The sequence below is a fragment of the Mus caroli genome, unplaced genomic scaffold (assembly GCF_978045245.1).
Source record: "Mus caroli unplaced genomic scaffold, Mus_caroli_1 scaffold_11, whole genome shotgun sequence".
Classification (NCBI taxonomy): Eukaryota; Metazoa; Chordata; class Mammalia; order Rodentia; family Muridae; genus Mus; species Mus caroli.
The window spans coordinates 94,264,296-94,290,393 of record NW_028227266.1 but is presented as its reverse complement, the minus strand read 5'-3'; the positions used below and the strand labels follow the sequence as shown (position 1 = coordinate 94,290,393).

Genomic DNA, 26,098 nt, shown 5'->3' with positions numbered 1-26,098 from the left:
GGGTGTTGAGAATTCTTTCTTACTACGGAGCAGTACTGCATATCTGTGCAGCAGTTAATACTATTGTGAAGGAAAATACATTTTAAGTTAAAATCAAGTGATTTGTTTTTTAACAATTTGAAGTTGAATTGGTAGTTCTAAATACATAATTTCCCCTTTGTAAAAACTTAAACCTCCATGTAATTTTTTGGTCTTTAGAATTTTTTTTTTCTACTACATATCAGTGTCCATTTAAGTTGGCTTGTTTGAAAACTGTAGAAAATATAGTTCATAATTAAGATTATTTCATGGTCAGATACTTTGAAACAAATTATTATGGAGCGCTTTCACTCCCCCTACCCAAATCTGTCTTCTATAACTCTATTTGTGTTCTAGCAGTTACGTGGACCTAATTGAGTTGAGAATGCTTAAGATACAGTCTATGTGTTCTTACACTGTGAGCCAATATCCTTTCGCTTTACTTGCCAACTTTGTACTACTTGGGGACTGGTGAAGGAGAAGTCTAGAGCAGCGTATGACTATGTAAGCTGAGTTGTTTCTGCCTGACACATTAGTCAGTGTCGGAAAATAATTTAGAATCTTTATTAAAGATTTTCAGATTTCAAAGAAATTCTTTCTATAAATGCAACCAATAAAGTGACTTAATAAACAGTTACTCATCTCTTTTTGGTTTAAATATGGGAAGATTAGCATTACAGAGAGTGGGTACCTCACCATGTCCCATGTTTTGGAATTCATTCACTAATGGCTTTGCAATATAACTTTTCATTGGTTGATAGTATATAAGCAGGATTACATGTTAGGAATTCTAAACTAATTTTGAAGTGTGCAGCAAAGGGATGTTGCCTCATTAAAGGTCAGATTTAGTAAAAACTCCATCTGGTATTTGTGTATTAGAAACACAGTAATTTAGATGGGTCTTTTATTAAATCAGATCTTAAATTTGTTAGTTTTGCAGTTTTGTAAATTAAAATTATGGTTATAACATTTCAATATCATCAAAGTGACTGTATTAGGAATATTTTCTCTTAAAACAGACTTAGTGTGTACATTTTTAGATGGCTGTAACATGCAAATTGTAAGTTGGCTGAATTTATGTATTTGCAGCTATCCAATTAGTTGTGATTTATAATTTTAATTTTTTGCATTTTGAAAATAATGTTAAATGGCATTTAGAAAATTAAATCTTATTATCAGGCTGTTGTGGCTTCCCACACTCCTTCACCTCTCCTTCCTTCCTTCCTTCCTTCCTTCCTTCCTTCCTTCCTTCCTTCCCAATCCTCTGCCCTCACTGCCCTCTTAATACTCAAGGCCTTTAGTGTGTGCTCCACATTACTTTTTGATATTAAAATCTGTTAGCAGAATGATTTTTTTTTTAACTGCACCATTTTAGTAACTTAAGAGTAGTTTTATATAGGGATATGTCTGAATCCATTTTCTTTAACTGTGTTGTTGTTGTAGGAATTTACTCGCCCTGATACACCGAATGATAGAATTTGTTGTACGTGAAGGGCCAATGTTTGAAGCTATGATTATGAACAGAGAAATCAACAATCCTATGTTCAGGTGTGCTTCTTTTATTATGGTAATAAATCTATAACAGAGCTTCTGAGTTAACTATGTTTGAGGGTGTTAAGTACATTCACATTACTATACAACATTGCCATCCATCCAATCATTTCCAGACATCTTTTTACCTTCCAGAAACTCTATATCCAGAACCCATGTGGTTTCGGGAGAGTGAAAAGATTTCCAAATATTGTCCTTTGGCTGTCATTTACCTGCACGAGCACATGTACATAAGTGAACAAATAAGTGATGTATATCCAAGAATAAAATTCTAAAAAAAAGAAAAGGAAGAAGAAAAAAGATTTTTGCAGGATGAATGAGTCTTAGTAGTTAGACTAGAATGTGCTTAGATTGGTTTTCCATCACTTACATAGTTATGGTATAACAACGCTTAGCATTTTCTAGGAGGAAAATAGTATTTCATAATGCTTTGCAGTGAAAGAGTTATAAGCAAGCTAGAATTGAGCAAAGTGTTTTGTCAGGAAATCATCTGAATTGCTTTATCTGAGACATTAAATGTTAAATGGGGTAAAGATTTTTCAGATTTACATATTGAAAAAAATCTTTTCAGTATTCTAATAGATCATCTTGTGTTTTATAAAAAACAGCCATTCATAGAATGGTGTGATGTTGTATACCATTAATCTGAGGACTTGAGAGGTGGATAGATCTCTTGGAGTTTGAGGACAGCTTGTTGGAGTATATACTGAGTTCCAGGACAGTCATGGCTACATTGAGAGATCCCGTCTCAAACAAAAATTTTAAAAAAATTCTGAAAACAGTCATCTGACTCAATGAGAACACGCATTCTGGACGTTGAGATTAGTTTGTCAGACAGTCTGGGGTGTGGAAAGGTGGACGTCATAGAATATGATAGGACCCTTTCTCCTCTTGTCCCAGAATCTTTGTTTTAGGTCTTTAGAAGTAAGAGCCAATAATATTTCTCATTTGTTTTATTTATGTAGCTCTCTCTCTCTCTTTTTAATTGAATAGGCTGATAAGTGGCTGGCTTTATGTAGATATTAAAGTAGATAGCTCTCTCCTGAAGAATATGGTGTTTAATGTTTTTGTTTGTTTTGTTTAGGTTCTTATTTGAAAACCAGACACCAGCCCATGTTTACTACAGGTGGAAGCTTTATTCTATTCTGCAGGCAAGTAGGATTAATTACCCTGTTGACTTTAACTGAGGGTTAGACTATTCAAATAACATTCTGGGTATTATTAGGGAGATTCTCCAACGAAATGGCGGACAGAAGATTTTCGAATGTTCAAAAATGGATCTTTTTGGAGGCCACCACCTTTAAATCCATACCTTCATGGGATGTCAGAGGAGCAAGAGACAGAAGCGTTTGTAGAAGAGCCTAGTAAGAAGGGAGCACTCAAGGAAGAGTAAGATTTTTTTCTCTTATTATTCAGGAAAGTTGCTTTAATGGTTGCTTTCACTAGTGTCTTCCTGTAACTATTTCAGCTGTAAGATAACATGGTATTTTCACTTGGGAATGTTTTATTTATACTTTATGATTTTAGACATCTTGGATAAACATAGTGGAAAATACAAGTAATTATCCTGTTGACCTTGACCTCTTCCTGATGAAGTTAGTGATTGTCTCTTAAACACAGTTGAACTCTTTCTCTAGCATTGCACTTTAAGTATTAAGTTCTTACACAAATTACTCAGAGACTGTTAGAATTCTTGCCAGAGTGAAAGATAAAAGAGGAAAAGTTACTGTGTAGCTAGTTGGGTCAGGCATTGGCTATGCACAGCCTTTCCATAGTTTGTGTATGTAGTAGTTCTGAGATGGCGGCTAGGAAACTTTACTATTAGTGCTACCTGGTGAGATGGCTCACCTAATAAGTGAGCCCTTGCTGCTCTTGCCAAGGACCAGCACCTACATGGTGGCCCATAACCATCCATGTGTACCTCCGGTTGTAGGGATCCAGTGTCCTTCTTAGGCCTTTGCAGGCACCAGATATTCATGTTGTGCATGTTTACTCATACGTGGAAGTAAAACACAAACATAAGGTAAAAATTAAATCTTACCAAAAAACTGGTGCTTGCTCAGAACTAGTATAGTGAGTTATCCACATTTTAAAAAGCAGATATATTTAATAAGTGTTTAGAGGTTATTCATATCTCATGAAAAATGCTGGCTAAGGATTTTAGTATGGAGGTTGGTTAAAAGATGTTAGTATGGGGGCTGGAGAGATGATTCAGTGGTTAAGAGCACTGGCTGTTCTTTCAAAGGACCTTTCTTCAATACTCTGCACCCATAAGGCTGTAATTCCAGTTCTAGAGGATCTGACACTCTCAGACATAAAAAAGACTACATATAATGTTAAATACTTCTTTGTAAAGTGTGTGAGGCTTAATACCCATTGTGTCATTGCATTGCTGGTGACAGTGGTTGTTAGTGGATCGTTCAGCTGTTGAGTGTGTTTGTTCCTTTAGGTTTATGCTCATTACATTAGCTGCAGACCCAGTCCTTGGTCTAAATCTAGCTATCTCCAGTTTTGTAAATACAGGTTAAAGTTCTGACTACATTGACTTACTATATTTTGTGTTTTGGGCACATGCTGTGGCATATATGGCATATATGTGGAGGTTAGGGGACAACTTGCAGGACTCTTTTTCTTCCCCATCCCCACCCCCCTCACTTTGGGTCCTAGGGATGAAACTGAGGTTATCAGGCTTGGAGGCAAGTGCCTTTACCTGTTGTGCCATCTTGCCTTCCAAGTCAATAAAGTTTTATTGACACACAATAATGGGTGTTTCTTTGTATGTATGTAAGAGTGCCTTGGAATTACAGGAGTAGCGAAACTGTCTTACAAGTAGGACCTAAAATATTTATGTTTTTCTTACAGAAAAAGTTTATCCTGTTCCTTGTAAAAGTGCTAGAGTAATACTTCTTTCAAAGGAAGGATGTGGAGAAATTAGAGGTTTTCTGTTTTAAGTGGGGATAGTATAAGAGTGGAATACTTTTCGATGCTTTTAAAAAAATGATTGTAATTTAAAATTTACTTATCTTAAGTTTTAAAAAAGTTATTAGAATATTTTGTTAATTTTTAAAAAAAGTATTCTTATATAAGTTCTTTAAAAAATTGTAACCAGTTTGGGGAACTTAACAAATCTCCGTCTTTAAAACCATTTGATCTGAGTGGGTTCTAAATGCGTTTCTGTGAGGTGAACATGGAAACTGGTATACTAGAGCAACAGCCAGGAGACGCTAGTCTGTGAGTAGTAATTATTGGGACACTTAGGATGTTATGTTTAAGTATTTATAAGTGAAAATTTATATTTAGACAGCGGGATAAGTTAGAAGAAATCTTGCGAGGATTAACTCCAAGGAAAAATGATATTGGAGATGCCATGGTTTTCTGTCTTAATAATGCTGAAGCTGCTGAAGAAATAGTGGATTGCATTACTGAGTCGCTGTCCATCTTAAAGACACCGCTTCCCAAGAAGGTAAGAGAAGTGGTTTTTCTTCCTACACATTTAGTTAAGGGAAGCAGGGATAATAATTGACTTTAAATTGGAACTTTTAAAAATTATAAAAAGTTCTTTTTTGACATAAAGAGCTTGACTGATAACATCTCTTCTATATAGTCTTACTTCTTTCTGAGAGACTGGTTGAAATGTAAATAAATGAATAGATTGTATTCCTGCAAAAGTCATGATTGTAATGATGTTGGGTCTCTAATAGTCAGGAGTTGCTGTTAAATTGTCACTAAACTTAGCCTCTGCACTATTTCAAAGTATGAATGTACAGGGTATTTTCTAGATATCCTATTGGCTAATGTTTTCATTTTGCCTTATTTTGTTTACAGATTGCCAGATTATATTTGGTTTCTGATGTTTTATATAACTCTTCAGCCAAAGTTGCCAATGCTTCATATTATAGGAAATTGTAAGTATAAGATATGAGCTGATACTCTTGAAGCAATGTATTTAAGGATGAGTAGGCCAAAAAGAGGCTTGTTCTGTTAGCATTCTTCATTAATAGGAAATAATTTTAGGGGTCATTGAGATGGCTCTGGGTTCAGGTGCTTGCTGTGCTAGCCTGTGAGTTTGATCTATAAAGGGGGAAGGGAATAAATGACTCTATAAAGTTGTCTTCTAACCTGACTTCAACCCCCAGCCCCACAATAGTAATAATAAAACGGTTTAAAGATTATTTTAATCTACTCATCTAGTAGAACTCTTAAACACATAAGCTCAAGGTTTATTGAACTAAACCAATGTAAGCCCTTTTTCAGTTTTTCTTTTTAATGACATTTGTGTGTATGTATGTGTGAACGAGGAACATGACCTACAGAGGACAACTTGTAGGGTAGGGGTTGAGTCTTTCCTTTCACCACATGGGGCCAAGGGATTGAACTCACGTTGTTCACCTTGGCAGCAAGTGAGCCGTGTAGCTGACCATTGTTTGCTTGCTTGTTTGTTTTATTGAGCTAAAGCCCAGATTGCTTAGAACTTAGTTTAGTGTGCAGCCCAGACTGACTTTGAACTTGTGGCAGTCTTTTGTTTGTTTGTTTGTTTCTTTGTTTTTTTTGTTTTGTTTTTTGGTTTTTCCAGACGGGGTTTCTCTGTGTAGCCCTGTCTGTCCTGGAACTCACTCCGTAGAACAGGCTGGCCTCAAACTCAGAAATCCACCTGCCTCTGCCTCCCAAGTGCTGGGATTAAAGGCGTGCGCCACCACCGCCCGACTTTTTTCTTTTTTCTTTTTTTTTCTTTTTTTGGTTTTGTGGCAGTCTTTTTACCCTAACCTTCCAGGTGCAGGATTTTAGTATGAACCACCATGTTTTATGTTTTATTTCTTAAATATTTACAGTAGAACAAATAGGTAGAGTTTAAAAAATTGAAAACTACATTATTTTGCCCATTTAGCTACTTTATAATAAGCATAAATAGTATAATAAATAATGGCATGGAAAAGGAAAAAAACCCAAAGGTTTGTTTTCTTTTGATATTAATTTTTTTAAAAAAAGATTTATTTTTACTTTTCCACATGAGTGCTATGGCTGCATATATTATGTATGCACATATGTACCTGGTACCCATGTAGGTTAGAAGGTGTCAGATCCCCTGGAATTGTATTTATGATCTGTCATGGTGGTACTGGGAGCTGAATGACCCCATTGCTCTAAACAGCTGTCTCTCCAGCCCTACTCATTGATTTTTCTTGTTCTTGTTGGCTACAGCAGGAGGGAGTTGTAGTGGACATCATGATTCCTATACAAACCCTCAGTTCCACGCAGCCCCCCCCCCCCCCCCTGCTTGTTGTTAAATAATCGGGCTCAGGAAAGGAATTGACTCCAAAAGGAAATCAGATTTGTGACCTGAGCTGGGAATTGTAACCCAGTTGTTTGAGTATTTTCCTGGCATGGAGAAGCCCTGGGTTTGATCCAGCAGCACTCAAAAACAGGTGTGGGGTTCACACTGTGATCCTGGCAGGGAGATCAGTAGCTCAAGGTCATTCTAGCTAAGCTACATAGTGAGAAAGCTACTGAGGACTGATTGGCATTTAAGTCTGTCTGGTTCCTCTCTCTTTATCTATAACACTTCTTATTGATATAAATATATTTTATATCTAGAGCAGCAAACTAGCACCACTTTCCTGGCTGCTGGCCCATACTGCCATTGTCTGGCTTGAATTACAGTAGTAATCTCCTAACTGGTTTTCCCTCTTCTACACCCTGGTTTGTTCTCTATACAGCATCCAGGTGATCTTTGAAAAAATAAGTCATGATGTAGGTATAGGTGGAGTTCAGTTGGTAGAGTACTGTCTACTGTGTAAAAGTTCTTGGGTTTGATCCTCTGCACTGCGGTGTGGTGGGAAGATAAGTTCAAGTTTATTCTTGGCTGCATAGCAAAGTCCTGGGTTAGCTCAGGCTGCATATATATGTCTGTCTGTCTGTGTGTATGTGAATGGTTTTAGGAGAGCCCTACTTTTATTGTTAATACTTTTTTGCCTTATGTACATCATTTACCTTTTAAGTTTGTTTTTTTTTTTAAATATGACACAAAGGGCCAGATTGCTAAATTCATCCTAAATATAAAGTTGCCTGCTAAAGGACACTGATATTTTGAATTTCTTAATTTGCGTTATAAGAACAGGAAAGGTTTTCATTGGCCAGTGGATTGAAGAGAATGTGATTTTTTTTTTTTAAATAAATTCTGTTTTAAAGAATGTATTGTTTGAATTTCAGTTTTGAAACAAAGCTATGTCAGATATTTTCAGACCTCAATGCTACTTATCGTACAATTCAAGGCCATTTACAATCTGAAAACTTTAAGGTATGTATATTTTATTGTTTCTGCCCTGACATGTGAAGTGGAGGAGAGCATTAGAGGGCTGTAAAAGAATATTGATTCTTAAGGAATTACTCTTAAGGTTTTTAAATACTGTATTGTCAGGTAGCTTTTAGTTTTATGTTATTTAAATATTTTTATTTAAAATTTCTTTAATGAATAATTAATTTTAGTTATGTATATGTATCTCTTTGTGGGTGTATGCACGTGGAGTGCAGGTGCCTCCCTAGGCCAGAGGCATAGGATTCCCCTGGAGTTGAAGTTACAGGAAATTTTATGAGCCAACTGATACAGGTGCTGGGAGCTGAACTCAGGTCCTCATGCCTTATTTAAATATTTTAATACCGGGCTTTTTTTTTTTTCTCTTCACATCCTGAAGACTGTTTATTTTTTTTTTTACAATGGTATATTAAATTTGTCTGGATTAGGAACATATATTTTAGTTATTTATAGTTGTTTAGAAAGTATCTTCAGGGCATTGGTGGCTCTAGTATGGCAGGTGGTTGTGATGTGTGGCCTCACATGCTGTGGTATAAGGCCTGGGGGTGCCATTTAACCCTGGGCCTGCTCAGGGACCTACCATGCTTGAGCTTGAGTGCGGATCTGGAACTGAGCGTGGAGGGCAGCAGTCAGCCACGTCTCCCAGGAGGGCCTGGTGCTTTGGGAAGACTGAGTAGACGGAGTGGCTGTCTACCACAAGATGCCACCAGAGGAGGAAGGCCCTATGGACCCCAGTGTGAAGTGTGTCATTATGAAGACAGTGCCACTTATGACACAGTCCTGTCCAGCTGTGTTCAGGTGCAGTGGGTGTTTGCACATGGGAAACCACGACCCGATCAACAATGTAGGAGCACAGAGGTGGCTGAAGAATGGCCTTGATAGTGACTTGAAAATTTGATCTTCAGAGTTCTTCTAGGGTTGTGTGGTAGAAGATTCAAAATTTTAGGAGGGTGAGGAGTGCTGGTCACTGCTCTTGTTTAGATTGTAAATACACATTCAAGACAGGTTATTAATAATTTTGATGTGCTGCTTTCAGGGGAAAAAAGCCTGTTCAGTTTTTATTTTTCATTTTAGTAACCTCTTAAATGAAAGACTATGCAACTGGGCGTGGTAGTGCACACCTTTAATTTCAACACTGGGGAGGCAGAGGCAGATGGATCTCTCTGAGTTCAGGCCAGCCTGGTCTACAAAGCGAAAGAGTCCAGGAAAGCCAGAGCTGTTACACAGAGAAACCCTGTCTCAGAAAACCAAAAAATTAAAAAGAAAGGAAAGACGGAGAACCTTAGGTTATAAACCAATGTTAGGAGAGAGCCAGTTAAAGCCCAAGGTAGCAGTTGAGTAAATGAATATACGACTGTGGGGAGATTGAGGACCGGGAAGCGCTTCGTTGGATCACAGTGGGCTCAGAGTTGATAGCTTTGGTTTCTAGTGGTCAGAGGTACTGTGAGATTGTTTTTCAAGATTTCACTCATGTGTACATGAGAGTTGGCCTTAATTAAAATAATCCAAGCTTTTTTCCCCCAGCATTTATGTTTACTTGGAAGATAGCATTGAATTGATTTAAAAAATTGGGAATGGTATATGTAGTTAATTTTATTAATTTGAAAAAATGATCTAGCTACTTAAAGGAAAATTCGCAATAACAATGGTTATCCCTTGAACTAAAGTTTGGACTCGACATTTACTGTCTGTTTTCTATTAATTTAGCAACGGGTAATGACCTGCTTCAGAGCATGGGAAGATTGGGCAATTTATCCAGAACCATTTTTGATCAAACTTCAGAATATTTTCTTAGGACTTGTAAATATCATTGAAGAAAAGGAAACAGAGGTAGGTATTCTGTACTCAAATTTTTTTCTGGGGGAGGGGGAATATTACATATATTTCTTTATGAAAATCCCTGCTTACCATTAAATAATCCAAGAGTCAGTGTTACATAAGACACAGATTTTTTTTTTAATTAGGTATTTATTTCATTTACATTTCCAATGCTATCCCAAAAGGTCCCCCCCCACACACACACACACACACATACTCCCAGCTCTTGGCCCTGGCTTTCCGCTGTACTGAGGTATATAAGATCTGCATGACCAATGGGCCTCTCTTTCCACTGATGGCCGACTAGGCCATCTCCTGATACATATGCAGCTAGAGACACGAGCTCGCGGTGCGGGGGGGTGGGGGGGGGAGGAGGTGAGGTACTAGTTAGTTCATATGTTGTTCCACCTATAGGGTTGCAAATCCCCCCAGCTCCCTGGGTACTTCCTCCAGCTCCTCCATTGGGGGCCCTGTGATCCATCCAATAGCTGACTGTGAGCATCCACTTCTGTGTTTGCTAGGTCCTGGCATAGTCTCACAAGAGACAGCTATATCTGGGTTCTTTCAGCAAAATCTTGCTAGTGTATGCAATGGTGTCAGTGTTTGGAGGCTGATTATAGGATGGATCCCTGGATATGGCAGTCTCTAGATGGTCCATCCTTTTGTCTCAGCTCCAAACTTTGTAACTCCTTCCATGGGTGTTTTGTTCCCAATTCTAAGAAGGGGCAAAGTGTCCACACTTTGTTCTTCGTTCTTCTTGAGTTTCATGTGTTTAGCAAATTGTATCTTATATCTTGGGTATTCTAAGTTTCTGGGCTAATATCCACTTATCACTGAGTACATGTCATGTGAGTTCTTTTGTGATTGTGTTACTTCACTCAGGATGATGCTCTCCAGGTCCATCCATTTGCCTAGGAATTTCATAAATTCATTCTTTTTAATAGCTGAGTAGTACTCCATTGTGTAAATGTACCACATTTTCTGTATCCATTCCTCTGTTGAGGGGCATCTGGGTTCTTTCCAGCTTCTGGCTATTATAAATAAGGCTGCTATGAACATAGTGGAGCATGTGTCCTTCTTACCGGTTGGAACATCTTCTGGATATATGCCCAGGAGAGGTATTGCTGGATCCTCCGGTAGTACTATGTCCAATTTTCTGAGGAACCGCCAGACTGATTTCCAGAGTGGTTGTACAAGCTTGCAATCCCACCTACAATGGAGGAGTGTTCCTCTTTCTCCACATCCTCGCCAGCTTCTGCTGTCACCTGAATTTTTGATCTTAGCCATTCTGACTGGTGTGAGGTGGAATCTCAGGGTTGTTGTGATTTGCATTTCCCTGATGATTAAGGATGCTGAACATTTTTTCAGGTGCTTCTCAGCCATTCGGTATTCCTCAGGTGAGAATTCTTTGTTTAGCTCTGAGCCCCATTTTTTAATGGGGTTATTTGATTTTCTGGAGTCCACCCTCTTGAGTTCTTTATATATATTGGATATTAGTCCCCTATCTGGTTTAGGGTAGGTAAAGATCCTTTCCCAATCTGTTGGTGGCCTTTTTGTCTTATTGACGGTGTCTTTCGCCTTACAGAAGCTTTGCAATTTTAATGAGGTTCCATTTGTCAATTCTCGATCTTACAGCACAAGCCATTGCTGCTCTATTCAGGAATTTTTCCCCTGTGCCCATATCTTCGAGGCTTTTTCCCACTTTCTCCTCTATAAGTTTCAATGTCTCTGGTTTTATATGGAGTTCCTTAATCCACTTAGATTTGACCTTAGTACAAGGAGATAGGAATGGATCGATTCCCATTCTTCTACATGATAACCGCCAGTTGTGCCAGCACCATTTGTTGAAAATGCTGTCTTTCTTCCACTGGATGGTTTTAGCTCCCTTGTCGAAGATCAAATGACCGTAGGTGTGTGGGTTCATTTCTGGGTCTTCAATTCTATTCCATTGGTCTACTTGTCTGTTGCTATACCAGTACCACGCAGTTTTTATCACAATTGGTCTGTAGTACAGTTTGAGGTCAGACATGGTGATTCCACCAGAGGTTCTTTTATCCTTGAGAAGAGTTTTTGCTGTCCTAGGTTTTTTGTTATTCCAGATGAATTTGGAGATTGCCCTTTCCAATTCGTTGAAGAATTGAGTTGGAATTTTGATGGGGATTGCATTGAATCTGTAGATTGCTTTTGGCAAGCTAGCCATTTTTACTATATTGATACTGCCAATCCATGAGCATGGGATATCTTTCCATCTTCTGAGATCTTCTTTAATTTCTTTCTTTAGAGACTTGAAGTTCTTATCATACAGATCTTTCACTTCCTTAGTTAGAGTCACGCCAAGGTATTTTATATTATTTGTGACTATTGAGAAGGGTGTTGTTTCCCTAATTTCTTTCTCAGCCTGTTTATCCTTTGTGTAGAGAAAGGCCATTGACTTGTTTGAGTTAATTTTATATCCAGATACTTCATTGAACCTGTTTATCAGGTTTAGGAGTTCTTTGGTGGAATTTTTAGGGTCACTTATATATACTATCATATCATTTGCAAAAAGTGATATTTTGACTTCTTCCTTTCCAATTTGTATCCCCTTGATCTTTTGTTGTCGAATTCCTCAAGACGGGTATTTTCAATGTGTTCATATGGGATAGTGGCTGTTTTTGTTTTGTTTGTAGTAACTTTAATATTAGAAAACAAATAATACATAGAAACCCCTCAACAAACAAGGGGGCCTTGATAAACTTACTGCAAGTAAGTCTCATCAAGTTAAAGGTGCCAGTGAATGCTTGTACCAACATGACTGGACCTGAGAGCTTAGCCTGGCTTACTTTCTTCTGACTTTTAACCTGTATCAGTCAGTATCTTTCAATTTCCTAGTAGAGGGCTTTTTCATCTTTCTCATGTTACTGTGTTGCAGCCTGTATATCCTTTTGGGCTTCTGTAGTATGGGAGTCTTACAGACTCTTGCTTTTGTGGGCTCTTGACTCCCATACCATTTGGTGAGGTTGAGGTAAATTGCTTTTGGAAGGCAGGGAGCTGTGCTTTGTGCAGCACACATCTGATTCTGTTCTTCTCCAGTATCATTTCACGTCCTTAGAGGATGTTCTGGGTCTCCCTCAGCAGTTGGTGAAGAGACAGCTACACTTCTGCCCTCTTCTCAGACTCTTGTTTCAGTTTCCTCAGTGCAGTGTTTCTCTTTCACTGCTCTCTGTACCTGTTCTTCTCTTTCTGGATTTTCTGTGTTACCAGATCTTAGCCTAAGTGTAACTTCAGGATACCTTTTGACTTCTTTAAGGGAAATTTAATTATTAAATAGTACAACAAGATGGTGATATACACTTTCAATCTATTGTTCTAACATATTTTCTTTTTAAACAACAAAAACCTTTACTAAGCTCTTTGGCAGACGAACCAAGCCTGACTCATATGCTACTTGATGTCAAGGATAAGCCTTTAATATATATTATGCAAATAAGTGTACAGATGGTTACTGTTAGTCTAACAGTGAGAGACTAAGGCAAGTCAAAAAATATATTAGAGTGGTGCATGTTTCTGTAGGATGTGCCGGATGATCTTGATGGTGCTCCCATTGAGGAGGAGCTTGATGGGGCGCCTCTGGAGGATGTGGATGGGATTCCCATCGATGCCACTCCCATCGACGACCTGGACGGGGTCCCTATAAAGAGTCTTGATGATGACCTGGATGGAGTGCCTTGTAAGTGTGGATTTTAAGCATTCAGACTAACAGGTTTAGTTGCCAAAGTCCCTTAAGTTTTTCACATCATGGTTTGGAGAAATGTTTTAATTTTTGACTGTCAGGTCACTCACCTTTTCTGACATTTTAAAATTTAGGTATCTAGCAATATGTTTGACTGTGGCAAAGGAAAGAGCTTTATTATGGTATCTTTTTGGGGGGACTATCATCCTATAATATTAGCAGGGTTTTCTTTTTGTCTCAGTTGTCTGAAAGTTACAGGCAGTATCTTGTGTTTGTTTTACAGTCACATGCCCATTTTTACCTCCTTTGTTTTTTTACTTTTCTACCCACACCTCCATATGCTTCTCTTGTACCCAAATTTTCTATGCAGTAGTTCTCCACACCCATTTTGCCTTGCTTGTGATAGATAAAAGTTACCCACTGCCAATCCTGGCCTGCAAATATCAAATGGAGAGTTCAAAAAAATTCATAAATTGTAGGAATCATAGTTCATTCTAACTTCTTTCGTGTTTGTTTTATTACTTTTTTAGTGTTCCTAATTTATAAAAATAATCTGTGGATAAGAAAACATAGTAAATGTATAATTTAGTGCTGGCTATAGGCTTAGGCATTTATTAGAGGTCTTGGGATGTGGGTAAAAGGGCTCTACTTAAAGATTTGGTCTCAAGCAAAGCAGTGAGTTAATCATAACCCTTGTTGATACTGTCAGTGGTTTCCTACGTGTGGACTTAGTTTTATTTGCTGTTTGATAAGGCCATAAGTTTGAGTCATCTCCTAATATATTTAATACTCATCTTTTCTTCAATAGTGGATGCAACTGAAGACTCAAAGAAGAATGAACCCATATTTAAAGTTGCCCCATCAAAATGGGAGGCTGTAGATGAATCTGAATTGGAAGCACAAGGTGAGTAAATTGTAAACACTGAGCTTTTAAACAGTTGTGTACTGGAATAGTGGTATCTTTGAGTAGTATAGTACTTGCCTAGCATGTGCAAGGCTCTGGGTTGGATCCATAGCACTTGGAAAGGGGAACGTAGAAAATTGATTTGTTAATATTATTGCTACCTTTATATTTGTGTGTGTGTTTACCTTGTGTGTAAAAACTTTGTTGTCAGCCTTCAGATTCAGTGTTACCATATTTTAGTCTATCATAAGCATTCATTTATTGTTGGTACTCTTGTAATAACGGAAGCTTTGAGTGTAAGCAAATAAATCACACATACACACTCACATTCTTCCTCTCTCCCTCTCCCTTCCTTTGCCCCCCTCCCCCCCTCCATCTCCAGGCTAAAGTGTTTGAATACAGAGTGTACATGTAGTCAGTATGCATGTGGAAACCCTCTTAGAAGATCACTTTCAGAGACACTGGGCTTTGACTCTCCTATAATTCTTGTTAGATTGAGTTTACACTTGCCTTTCTCTTTATATTCACTTGGGCCCATATCTGTTACATCGTTTCTGAATTTGAATCTAGTATAAGGTATGAGAAGAGAAGATGCAGAGCACATTGCATTGGCTGCTAGATGAGGAGATAAGCTGGAATAGAAGCTCCTGCAATACAAGCTTTCAGCTCTGAAGTTGGGTCTCTGCTGTACTGTAGCAAAAATGGTAATTCACTTTATGGAATTACATTCTTTTTTTTTCCCCCCGCTAGCGGTAACGACTTCTAAGTGGGAGTTATTTGACCAGCATGAAGAGTCAGAAGAAGAGGAAAACCAAAAGTAAGAATCTTGAGTTTCAGACATATCCAGCTTCCTGCACGTATACACCCCCTCTTTTAAACACGTTTGGTTGAAATAATAAGTCCTTAGAGAAAATCATCTTTAGTCTCCATCTTTTCTTCCCAGTGAATAAAGAGCTTTGGTCTCTGGTCTTTACACCAGGCTTCACCTTCCTGTGTTTTCTACCTGAGGATGTATACTCCTGCCTTAAAGCTACTATTTTATCAGTTGTAGTTGTTTCAAATCATTGTTACCAAATACTGCTTGAGATCCACAAAAAGTGATTTTAAAGTGGAGTAGGAAGACCATACTCCTTTCCTTGTGGATAGTGCATCACTAAGAACTGCTGTTGTTTTAAATGTAAACATGTCAGAAGAACGAGAGTGTATGCAGGGGAGCTTCGTAAGTATAAAGAAATTATAATTTTGATAGTTTTTTCTCGTAATTCCTAGAAAAATATTTTTGCCTTTGACATTGTGGTGATAAGAAAATAATGATATTGATAAATTTTAGGAAGCTTCATACATTTTACAGTCATTGCTGTCAATACTGGGCTTTACAATAAAAAGAGTCTTTTGTTTTATGAAAACTGAGTAGTCTTATTCTCAGATGGATGAAGAACAAAGGCAAGCCTGTTGGATATCCCAGTACAGAGCGTGCACTTGTGTGCACTTGGTAAAGCAAACGGACTGGTGGCTGCAGGGAGGTGTGCTCAGTCAGCAGTTTGTAGAAACGGACAGTATGTCTTCAGAGACATTGATGTGCCTAGAACAAGTTAGTGTGGCTTACCAGTGAAGATAGCTCTCTGAAACTGCAGGGTGCCATATTTGAAGGATTCAGTTTAGCTTGCTTTGAAAGTGGTTTTGTTGACTCTTTATGTCCATGACCCCATCATTAGCAATACCTCAAAATGTTAGAATTAAAATACATACTGTTCTTTTTACTTTACAATGAAGGGTAGAAAGGCCACCAAAGAACTCCAGATATATTGTTAGGTTCATTTTATTTCTGAAAGCATTAGGGTTTTGGCATAAAACTGATTTTTGTGTTACGTATGACTATATTTTAGTACTATATGTTGCAGTAATCATTGGTAGAAACATGTCAGAAGAAGTAGAATTAATATTTTTAATTTTTCCTATAACTCCAAGTAAATCATGCTAACATAAGCATAGGTTTAAGAAACTACATTGCAAAAAAAAAACTAATTTGCATATGGCTTTCTGGTCCTTCAGAATTTCTTATAGCTTACTACTGCTCTCTAGTGGTTGGATCAGAAATGCCTTTTTACTTAGGGCTTCTTCATAAAACTGTTGCATTTGCAGCAGAGATGGAATTTAAAAATAGTACTTGTAATAGTTGGAGAGAAATGCTAAAAATAGTAGCATTTGTAGTGAATTTGGTACAGATTTAGAATTTTGAATTTCCATTTTCACAAAAGTATAGCAGGAAGCTATGGCTCAGAGGTTAAGAGCACTTGTTGCTCTTGAAGACCGGAGTTTGATTCCTAGCATGTGCATTGAAGTTCACACCCATTCCTAACCCCACACTCACTTCTGCTGACCATGGAAACAGGCATGCACATGGTACACATACAAGGATGCAGCCAAAATACTCATATACATAAATTAAAAATGAAAATGTACAGATCTCATATATATATATATATATATATATATATATATCTGAATGAATAGTTTTCTAATACTCAGACCTCATGTAGTGCTTTGCTTGAGTATCATGTGTTAAGAGGGTGGGGTCCTTAAATTGAATTGATTTTTGTTTTATGGTGATTGTGATTAATATGTTCCAGATGATAGCTTCCTGAGTTTCCTGAGCTGAGGCATTTGCAGCACTTATCGGTCGATCATTTTATTTCATTGTATTGCATGGTGTTGCAGATTGCATTAACATGCAGAATTTATTAAAAGTGTGGTTATATTATTATATATACCAAAGTTCAGCTTTTTCTGTAGAGGAAATGTTTTTCAGAACTGTCTAAAAATATTACCTGACCAGATATTTGCAGAGTATGTCTTATAAATGCTTATATGTTCTGCAATACCATTTAAGTTTCAAGATAATAAAAAACATATACCCAAGCTGTAAAATACTACGTTTTGTTTTTCCTGCTGTGACTTGCAGTGTATCTATCCTCTGTTTCCAAAGTCAGGAAGAAGAGAGTGAAGATGAAGAAGACACTCAGAGTTCCAAATCTGAAGAACATCATTTGTATTCTAACCCAGTCAGAGAAGAGATGACTGAGTCTAAGTTCTCTAAGTACTCCGAAATGAGTGAAGAAAAACGAGCTAAGCTTCGTGAGATTGAGGTTTGTATTACATTGAAATCACAACTACATTAGTGGCCTTTAACTTTCAATACCCGATTAACTCCTTGGTTCTTTCCATATCCTGTTCGCTCTGCTTAGAAACCTCCATGTGAGTACCTTCTGCCTCTTAGTTCAGAAGCCCCCTATTCATAGTGCTAGCTTTGTCTTTGTCTCTAGATTGCTACCTTTTGTGTTTCTCTCTCTGATTTTATTTCTGGAATGTGTATTTTGTTTGTTTGACTTGCTTCCTTGTTTGTTGAATGTCTATTTTCCATTAGTTTGATTCTAGGTTGACCACATAATGAAACTCTTACCACAAAATAAAAAAGGCTGGGAGATAGTGCCCTTGTAAAGTGCTTGCCAGTTGATTTAAAGACCTGAGCTAGAGAGAGACTTGTCTGGAAAACCCAGGTTGCTGGCCATCCCAAGGAATAGTGAAGTTGGCCTCAAGCCTATACACATGCACAATTAGAAGAAAATTCTCTCCTGACATTGAGTTTGCTGTTTACTTGGTTTTGGTTTCATATGGTGGTGAGCTTGGGGATTTACATTGTCTTGCCATTCCCCTCAACTTCAGCATCAAACTGTCTTTTAAAGTGTATTCACTTTAAATTGATTAAAACATGAAAAGTGCAAAGACTAATTTTAAGGCTTTTGAAAGAAAAGATGGAGAGAGAACTTTAAGTCTGTGGTTTATGAACCCTGCTGTGGAAATGAGTTAAGCAGAAAAAGGACAACAGTCCAAGAACATGCAAGATACAGTCTTGAGTTCAAACACTGAAAATACGCCTTTGATTTGTAGGACAGGAGACGATTATAACATTTCTCTAGTGCTCAGGCTTTATTTCTTAAATTTGTTAGTAGCAGATAGTCTATTTAAACAGTCTATCAATTCAGATAAAGTAGAGTGGGGTACTAGTGGGTGAGGTCTTCCCACCGTCTCCTAAGGAAAGCATGGCTGGGTCAATGTGGAACAACCATGTGCTTTTCTTCTCTCGGGGCCATCTTCCTTCCCTTGATTCAAGAGAAGAGAACTGTCTGTCACCTGTTACATTTCATGAACATCTAAACTCCCGCTGGAGAGAGGTGGTTTTATTTTAATAATTTTGTAATGTCTTTGTATGTGAGTGTGGAGTGGGGCATGGTGAGAGAGAAGAAAGCAGGTGCTCACATGGAAGCTAGAGGACTGCTTTCTTTGTCATTTCGGCCATACTGTATACTCCAGGATAAATGACTAGCAGGCCTCCCAGTGATTCTCCCGTCTGCCTCAGACAGTGCTAGGACTGTAGCATTGCAGACATGAGTCACTGCGTCACCAGGCCACCCGGTCACCATGTGCAGTTTTTTAAACATGGTTTCTGGGTAGGGTTGAACTCAGGTTGTCAGGCTTATATGACAAAAATTATATCTTCTGTGTCATCTTTCCAACCCCAGTTGTCTTACTTTATTTAGAATATTGTGAATTTACTCTCTTTTGAAAAGTTTTTAAATTATATATATTATTTGTATATGTGTCACGTGCATATCACTTCAGTCAAATGGAAGTCAAAATAACTTGTGGTTGTTTCTTAGCCATATGAGTTCTTGAGATCAAATAGGTCATCAGGCTCGGCACAGACACATTTACTTACTGAGACGTTTCACTGGCCCACAGTTAGCTCTTTTAGTGGTCTTCACAGAATTGTAAAACAAATTTTAGTCAGGCATGGTGATGCATACCTGTAATCCCAGCACCCAGGAGGGTTACAAGTTTGAGGTCAGCCTGGAATACATTGGAAGACATTGTCTCCAGGAGTAGAAGGTGATCAAAATATTTAAATCTCCAGAGTAAAATATGAAAATTTCCCTTATATTTTCTTTCTGTTACTGATTTTTGCAAAGTTGAGTTATGTTTTAGCAGGTACAGACTTTTAGATTGTTATCCATTGCAAGTGTGTGTGAATCTCTGAGCTTTGTGTATGGTTAGCCAGACATCTTAGGATGAATATATAACGTGGTCTACTAGCATGCTGCAGGGAATGTTTGTCATTCTAAGTAATTCATTTTAAGAAGTAGAATTAGAAATTCTGATCTATTTAAAGTCAGTATTGGGAGACAGAGGCAGGATGATCTCTGTGAGTTTGAGGCCAGCCTTGTCTACAGAGCAAGTTCCAGATCAGCTAGGGCACTGCTACACAGAGAAATCCTGTCTTAAAAAAGCAACAAAACAAAACAAAACGCCACAGTGTCAGTATTTACTCTTATTGTTTAAAGGTACAACCTGAATATGGTTTAGCCCTTTGTGTTTTGATGGTCAGTGGTTACACTGTGCTGTGAATAGAGCAGAGCCTTCACACTGTGCATCTGTGTATTTTGTTCTAAGGAGCTATAACTAGAACACCATCGTTTTTATTGTTGCTTTTAACCTATTTTCTGATTATATCTTGCTGACTCTTAAATCTCTAAATATGCTTGCCTTGTACTTACCTTTTTCTTCTAATTCTTTTTTTTTTCTTCCCAGATAGGGTTTCTCTGTGTAGCCCTGGCTGTCCTGGAACTCACTCTGTAGGCCAGGCTGGCCTCGAAATGTTTTTTTTTTTTTTTCCTTCTAATTCTTAACTAGATATACATTCATTGTGAGGTGAACACATATGTTCTTAAGGATGTGAAGCGAACATGTGTGCTGCTGGTGTTTGATGGCCTGAATTTTGTGTTGTGGGCTTATCTGACAGACTTTATATTGAGATTGTATTTTGACTGAGTCCTAATCAGTTAGTGCTTTACTATAGGAGAAAAGCAATGCTAGAAAAGTTGTGACAGAAAATTCTTATTTGAAATGTTTTATCTCACAGCTAAAAGTTATGAAGTTTCAAGATGAATTGGAATCTGGAAAGAGACCTAAAAAACCAGGCCAAAGCTTCCAGGAACAAGTAGAGCACTACAGGGATAAACTGTTGCAGCGGGTAAGGAATACCTGTATTCAGTAGTGTGCACTGCCATGGTTCTTACTGGCTTTATAGACCATTGGGATAATAGCATTCCAGATAACAGCCTTTGCTGCATAAATATTGAATGATGATTAGAAATACTTTATTCTGGATACTACCCATAGACTAGAGACAATTAATGTTGTTAAAAACATACTTTCAGAATGAGAAAACCCTCTGGGAAGACATTACATTGATGGTAGTAAGAAATCATTAATTCTAGGAAGTTCATCTCCGAGAAGGTGTAGTGAGAGGTAGAACACATCGCACATTGGAGAGTTCTGGGCTTCGGGACAGTGAATGTCCAGAGCGCCAGAACGAGGGCCCCATACGGTGCCTGTTTAATGCCCAGGACTTGTGTTGGAACTGCTGTTTTATCTGTACCGTGGCCATCATTCCAATGGTAATAACAGTATCAAACAGGAAAGGGCCTGCCCAGAGTTTACAGTTGCAGAATGGGTGGCAGGGGAGCTAGCTTTCTGGTAAAGGGACTGACGAGCTGTGCAGACCTATGGGAGCCCATGCCATTCTCTGCTATGTGCCACAAGGGTTTTCTCTAGTAGATCATAGCTAGTGTTCGTATTTTTGCTTTGTGTGTTAAGTCAGAATAAGTAAGTCAGTTTAAAATTGTTTAACTGTAGTATAGTTTCTATAAAATGTGCAGTCAATCAGGAAATAATTTATCATTTGGGGAAATGTATACTACACATCATTAAAGGAAGTTAGTCTTCTTAGTACCTCTTTAGATTTATAGTCTGCCATATAGTTGAAAAAAAAGAAAAATGAGGTTTAGAATATGGTGCTAGTTGTCTGTACCTCTTGAGTCCCTTTAGCCATGGTATCAGGCTTTTAGTCTACATGGAAGATTACATGTTGAGATGTTCCCTACATCTCAGTGGCAACAAACTAAACAGGGATAGATAATGCCAGTTACAAGTTTAGTCTCCTGTATGTCATGACTGTTAATTGGAGACAAGATTGTGTTTTTAGAAGGCATATGCTAAGGGTCAGCTAACTGTAGTCTTTGTAAATAAATTTACTAGAACACAGCTATGCCTCTTCACCTAGGTATTATCTGTGTGGTTTTCTTGTTGCTGTGATGCAGTGGAGCAGCTGTTAAAGGACTGTCTATGATCCAGAAGACACTGGGTTCTTTTGGTCTGGCTCTGTAAAAACTTTGCCAGTGTGTAGTTATAAGATTGTTTTTTTCACTTTTTAAAAAGGAGAAGCAGTTAAATCAACATTTTTGGTGCATGCCAGTCATAAATTCCATTTCTTTTATTAAAGGACTAAGATGGTTCAGTATCTTTAGGCATTACTTTAATTATTTATTCTGCCATTAATAGAAATTAGAATTTTGTTGGGAAGTAGCAGTTAGGAAAACTATAAGCAGTTATTTTTCTGGTTTATATAATTATGCCATGTGATCAGTTTATAAGTTAAGATTAGAATTCTTTTCATAATTACTTATAAAATATTTGGTAAGAACTTCTTTATTAAGTGAGTCTGCTATATATTGGCAGAATTGCTTTTCTTCGGTCTGTGATGGGAAGGTCATTATGTTAGCTTATTCTGATATGTTTGTTTCCTCTTCCCTTCCCTTTTCCATCGTCCTCTTTCCTTCCCTCCCTACTTCCCCCTCCCTCCCATTTTGATGTGGTAGGAATGAAGGGACAGGAGCTCTGTGACCGAGTTCCTGACTCTGCTGTGGCTGTGGTTGTTGTGCTCACTAGCATGGCTGGTACCATGAGTCTGTGTTCCAGCTCTCGATGGAGAGCAGTAGTGTTGTGAAGGATCCCGTGATGATCTGGTGTTTGGGACATTGTTACCATATTATTTGGACTATGATAAACAGTAAATGTTTAGTTGCTATACAAGGATAATGATGATGATAATGATGATTTAGCTGATAAGAAATGACTAGTTGCCTGAAAGGGTAGATATTTTTTGAGATCATCCCTTAATTAGTATTTTAAAAATTCTTAAAAAAAATTATGGTTAAATACATGAGATAGCCTGGAATGGTATTTTTTTTTAAGCAATTAAGTATTTTCTTTTAAAAACAAAACAGGAGAAGGAAAAAGAATTAGAAAGAGAACGAGAAAGAGACAAAAAAGATAAAGAAAAATTGGAATCTCGATCCAAAGACAAGAAGGAAAAGGATGAATGTACTCCAACAAGAAAAGAAAGGTATGGCATATGATAGTTAACCTGCTTTATTTTAAGATTTGGAGTGCTGTTTGATTTTAAAGTATTTCCATTATCAACAGTATTCCGGTATTCCCAGTAACAACGAACCAGATGGAGTTTTCACAATAAACATATTTGGCTTCTGCCTGTAGGAGGCAGAGTTAGCTGAGACTCGGGGCTGTTAGTTGCCACTTGGCTTAAGTAATTAGGACATCATCTCTTTACTATGGTATCCTTAGCCTTAATTCACTGCAGGAATTCAGTTACACTATTGGGTATCAAGCTCATGGCTTAAGTAACAGCTTGTTTTATCTCCTGTTGCTGCCACTCTTGGTTTCTGTTTTGAAAGAAGATTATGTATAGAAGAGACTGTGACTTGCTTATCATGTTATTTGTTTCAGCATTTTTATGTTGAATTTTTTTCACTCTTAACTTTTCATTTGTTTAGTTGAGGCGGGGAGGGTGGTATACACATGCCACTGTGTTCCTGTGGAGTCAGAAGACACTTGGGGGGGGGGGGTCTTTCCTTCTGCCATGTAAGGCCCAGAGGATCACATTCAGTAAGAGTTGGATGGTGATGTTGGTGATGTTACTTGCTGAGCTACCTCGCTGGAGCATGTTTCTTACTTTTATAGTTTTAAGTGCCTAATGTAGGAACCATTTGCTTTAGTAAACAGAATCAAAGTTTTCCATATTAAAAAAGCAAATGAGAAACTTGGCTTAATCACCCTGTATTTACTTATAAATAACAAAATCACAATGATTGGTCTTTTGTATCTTGATTATGTATAGAATTTGGTTATATATATAATTTAGTTTTATAGGAAAGTTACAAAAATCGTATAAATAATCTCTATGTACCTTTCACCCACATGCTCCACCTGCTAAAATCTTCTATTTCTTTAGTTCTTTTCTTTCACTTCACCTCCAACTAGTTAACAGTATCCTGTTCTCTGAATTGTATCGTTTAACTTTAGTGGAAGAACCATATTAAGAAATTAGCATTGAAGAAATGTTTTCATTGTTTTCCAATCTAGAAAGGTCAGGCTTATTTCAATTTTCTAGTAATCTCTCTCTCTCTCTCTCTTTTTTTTTTTTTTTTTTCTCGAGACAGGGTTTCTCTGTATAGCCCTGGCTGTCCTGGAACTCAACTTTGTAGACCAGGCTGGCCTCGAACTCAGAAATCCGCCTGCCTCTGCCTCCCGAGTGCTGGGATTAAAGGCGTGTGCCACCACGCCCGGTGTTAGTAATCTCTTAATAGCAAAAGAAAATTGAATTTAGTTGAGTTCATTTGGTTTTGAGCAAGTTGTTTAAAGACTTACTTGTTCATTAAATAAAGGACAGTCAATGTTGTTGGAAAGTAACATTAGCTTGTCTTGTGAGAGTTAAGTCAGTGGAGCTGGGAGACACTAGTAGTAAAATTAAACTGGGATGCCTAGGTCTTTGTCACTTAGGGAGAGTTTGTGTGCTTTGTTTTGCAGGAAGAGACGACATAGTACCTCTCCCAGCCCTTCTCGAAGTAACAGTGGTCGGCGTGTGAAATCCCCATCACCCAAATCAGAGCGCTCCGAACGGTCAGAAAGGTCTCACAAAGAAAGTTCTCGGTCCAGATCCTCTCACAAAGACTCTCCTAGAGACGCTAGCAAAAAAGCCAAAAGGTAAGTGCAAGTCACCTGTACCTGTGTCAGTACCACTTAGATAATTCCTTCCACAAGCTTCACAAGAATGTGCTTGCGATTTGAGAAAAGCCGAAATAGCACTCTTATTTTGGGTTATCTTGTTCCTCCCTCAGTTTGTCATGATTCAAGTATAGAGGAATTCTAGCAAGTTAAAGACTGACCAAGATGTTGACATGTCCACTATTGTGGGTAGGGGGAGCTCTGTTTATTCTTGTCTTTGTTTCTGTATAATAAATAGACCTAGATTTTTGATAAAGCTGAAAAAGAATACCCCGTTTCTACAGAAGTAAGTATTTGGGTAAGGAAATAGAATACTATTTATCGTCTCCTCAGTATGGACTTGAACATTTTATATATTTTATATAAGCCTTTTAGTCCCACAAAAGTAGTTCCTCAATGTATGTTATAGAGGGACATTTTCTTCAGAGCTGCACCTGAATTTCTATGCCAATGCTTCATTATCATAATCATTTTCTGTAATTCTTTATGAAATAGACTTTCTCTTTTTCCCACTTGTATGCATGTAGTATGTGTAGATGTATATGTATGTGGGGTTTGGGGGGTATTTTTTGTTTGCTTGTTTGTTTTGAAATTTCTATGAACAAAACTTAGCAAAATTCCCGGTGCCAGATGTAGTGGCAGATGCCATGAATCCTATTACCTGGGAGACACAGGCTAGCTAGGGCTACACAGTGAGACCCTGTCTCAAAAACAACAAATTATATTGTTTTAAATGATAGCCTTAAGTGAAAATATTTTTTCCCTCAAAATTAGAGTGTGCAGATCTGCTTTTCAGATTATGTGAATGGTTTAGTTGGTTCTTGGAATTTGATCTTCTGGGTTAGAGGTTCAAATTTTGGGTGGAGATACCAGTTACCTGGAGAGCTTATTATAAAAATCACACATTCTCATTGGAGCAGGATAAAGACTCAGAAATCTGTCTTTTAAAACAAATAGTATACTGATTTCTCATGAATAGTAAATGCAAAATAAATCCATGTGTGTGTACATAGTAAAGAATAAAGTTGAGTTTGCTGTTTTATTTAGTTAGTGGCTGATACACCCTCTTAGAGCTGTTTTGGTAGCTGGTTACTTAAACGTTCTTGTTTGTTTACAGGTCGCCGTCTGGTTCAAGGACACCTAAAAGGTCTAGGCGGTCTCGCTCTAGGTCCCCTAAGAAATCAGGGAAGAAATCCAGATCTCAGTCCCGGTCTCCACACAGGTCTCATAAAAAGTCAAAGAAAAACAAACACTGACATATATTTTTAAGATGCTGTCACTTATTGGAAATGCAAGTTTGTTTTGTGCCTGAATGGTTTTTTTTTTAATTAAATTTAATTAAATTTAATTAAAAAAAAAAACACCATACACACAAAAACAAAAAAAATTCTAATGAAAGAGCATTCCTGGGTTTTGTTTGTTGTTTGTTTGTTTGTGAATGCATGTGTAAACTCACGAGTAACTGCATCTGTAGACCTGTCATTGTTTTATATTGTATAAATTACTTTTGTTGTGGCTGTTTTCTCAAGATGAAATTTTTATTGTGCTAATGAATTTCATCAGAAATGTGTCCAATGGATCTGCTGGCAGTAGTAGTATCTTGTTTTAGGATGTTGTGACTTAGACACATAATACAGATGTCTTCCCCCCTTTTGTAGCTTTGACAATTTGAATTAGATTTCAAATAAAATCTGAACAGAAAACTATAATGTTGTTTTTTTGCCCAGTTGGTGACACCAAGTCCCTTAAAGACCTACTAAGTGAATTTGGCACCATTGCTGTTTCTTATCCCTAGTGCACTTTA

The 26,098-nt window shown here is 37.7% G+C and overlaps 1 protein-coding gene across 4 annotated transcripts in view; it reads left to right on the top strand.

Annotated features, from left to right (window-relative positions):
- The window catches only part of U2surp (U2 snRNP associated SURP domain containing), a 47,834-nt gene extending 22,197 nt beyond the window's left edge, over positions 1–25,637 (top strand). For all 4 annotated transcript variants that reach the window (XM_085827902.1, XM_085827901.1, XM_085827900.1 and 1 more), the window contains 15 exons: positions 1,462–1,566; positions 2,654–2,720; positions 2,795–2,958; positions 4,870–5,032; positions 5,395–5,474; positions 7,777–7,864; positions 9,587–9,709; positions 13,250–13,406; positions 14,218–14,313; positions 15,064–15,130; positions 17,300–17,459; positions 20,291–20,401; positions 22,497–22,615; positions 24,097–24,273; positions 25,412–25,637. In XM_085827902.1, the coding sequence (XP_085684028.1) occupies positions 1,462–1,566; positions 2,654–2,720; positions 2,795–2,958; positions 4,870–5,032; positions 5,395–5,474; positions 7,777–7,864; positions 9,587–9,709; positions 13,250–13,406; positions 14,218–14,313; positions 15,064–15,130; positions 17,300–17,459; positions 20,291–20,401; positions 22,497–22,615; positions 24,097–24,273; positions 25,412–25,550 (1,816 nt within the window). In that variant the 3' untranslated portion in view covers positions 25,551–25,637. The remainder of the gene's footprint in view (positions 1–1,461; positions 1,567–2,653; positions 2,721–2,794; positions 2,959–4,869; positions 5,033–5,394; positions 5,475–7,776; positions 7,865–9,586; positions 9,710–13,249; positions 13,407–14,217; positions 14,314–15,063; positions 15,131–17,299; positions 17,460–20,290; positions 20,402–22,496; positions 22,616–24,096; positions 24,274–25,411) is intronic.
- Positions 25,638–26,098: the final 461 nt, after the last annotated feature.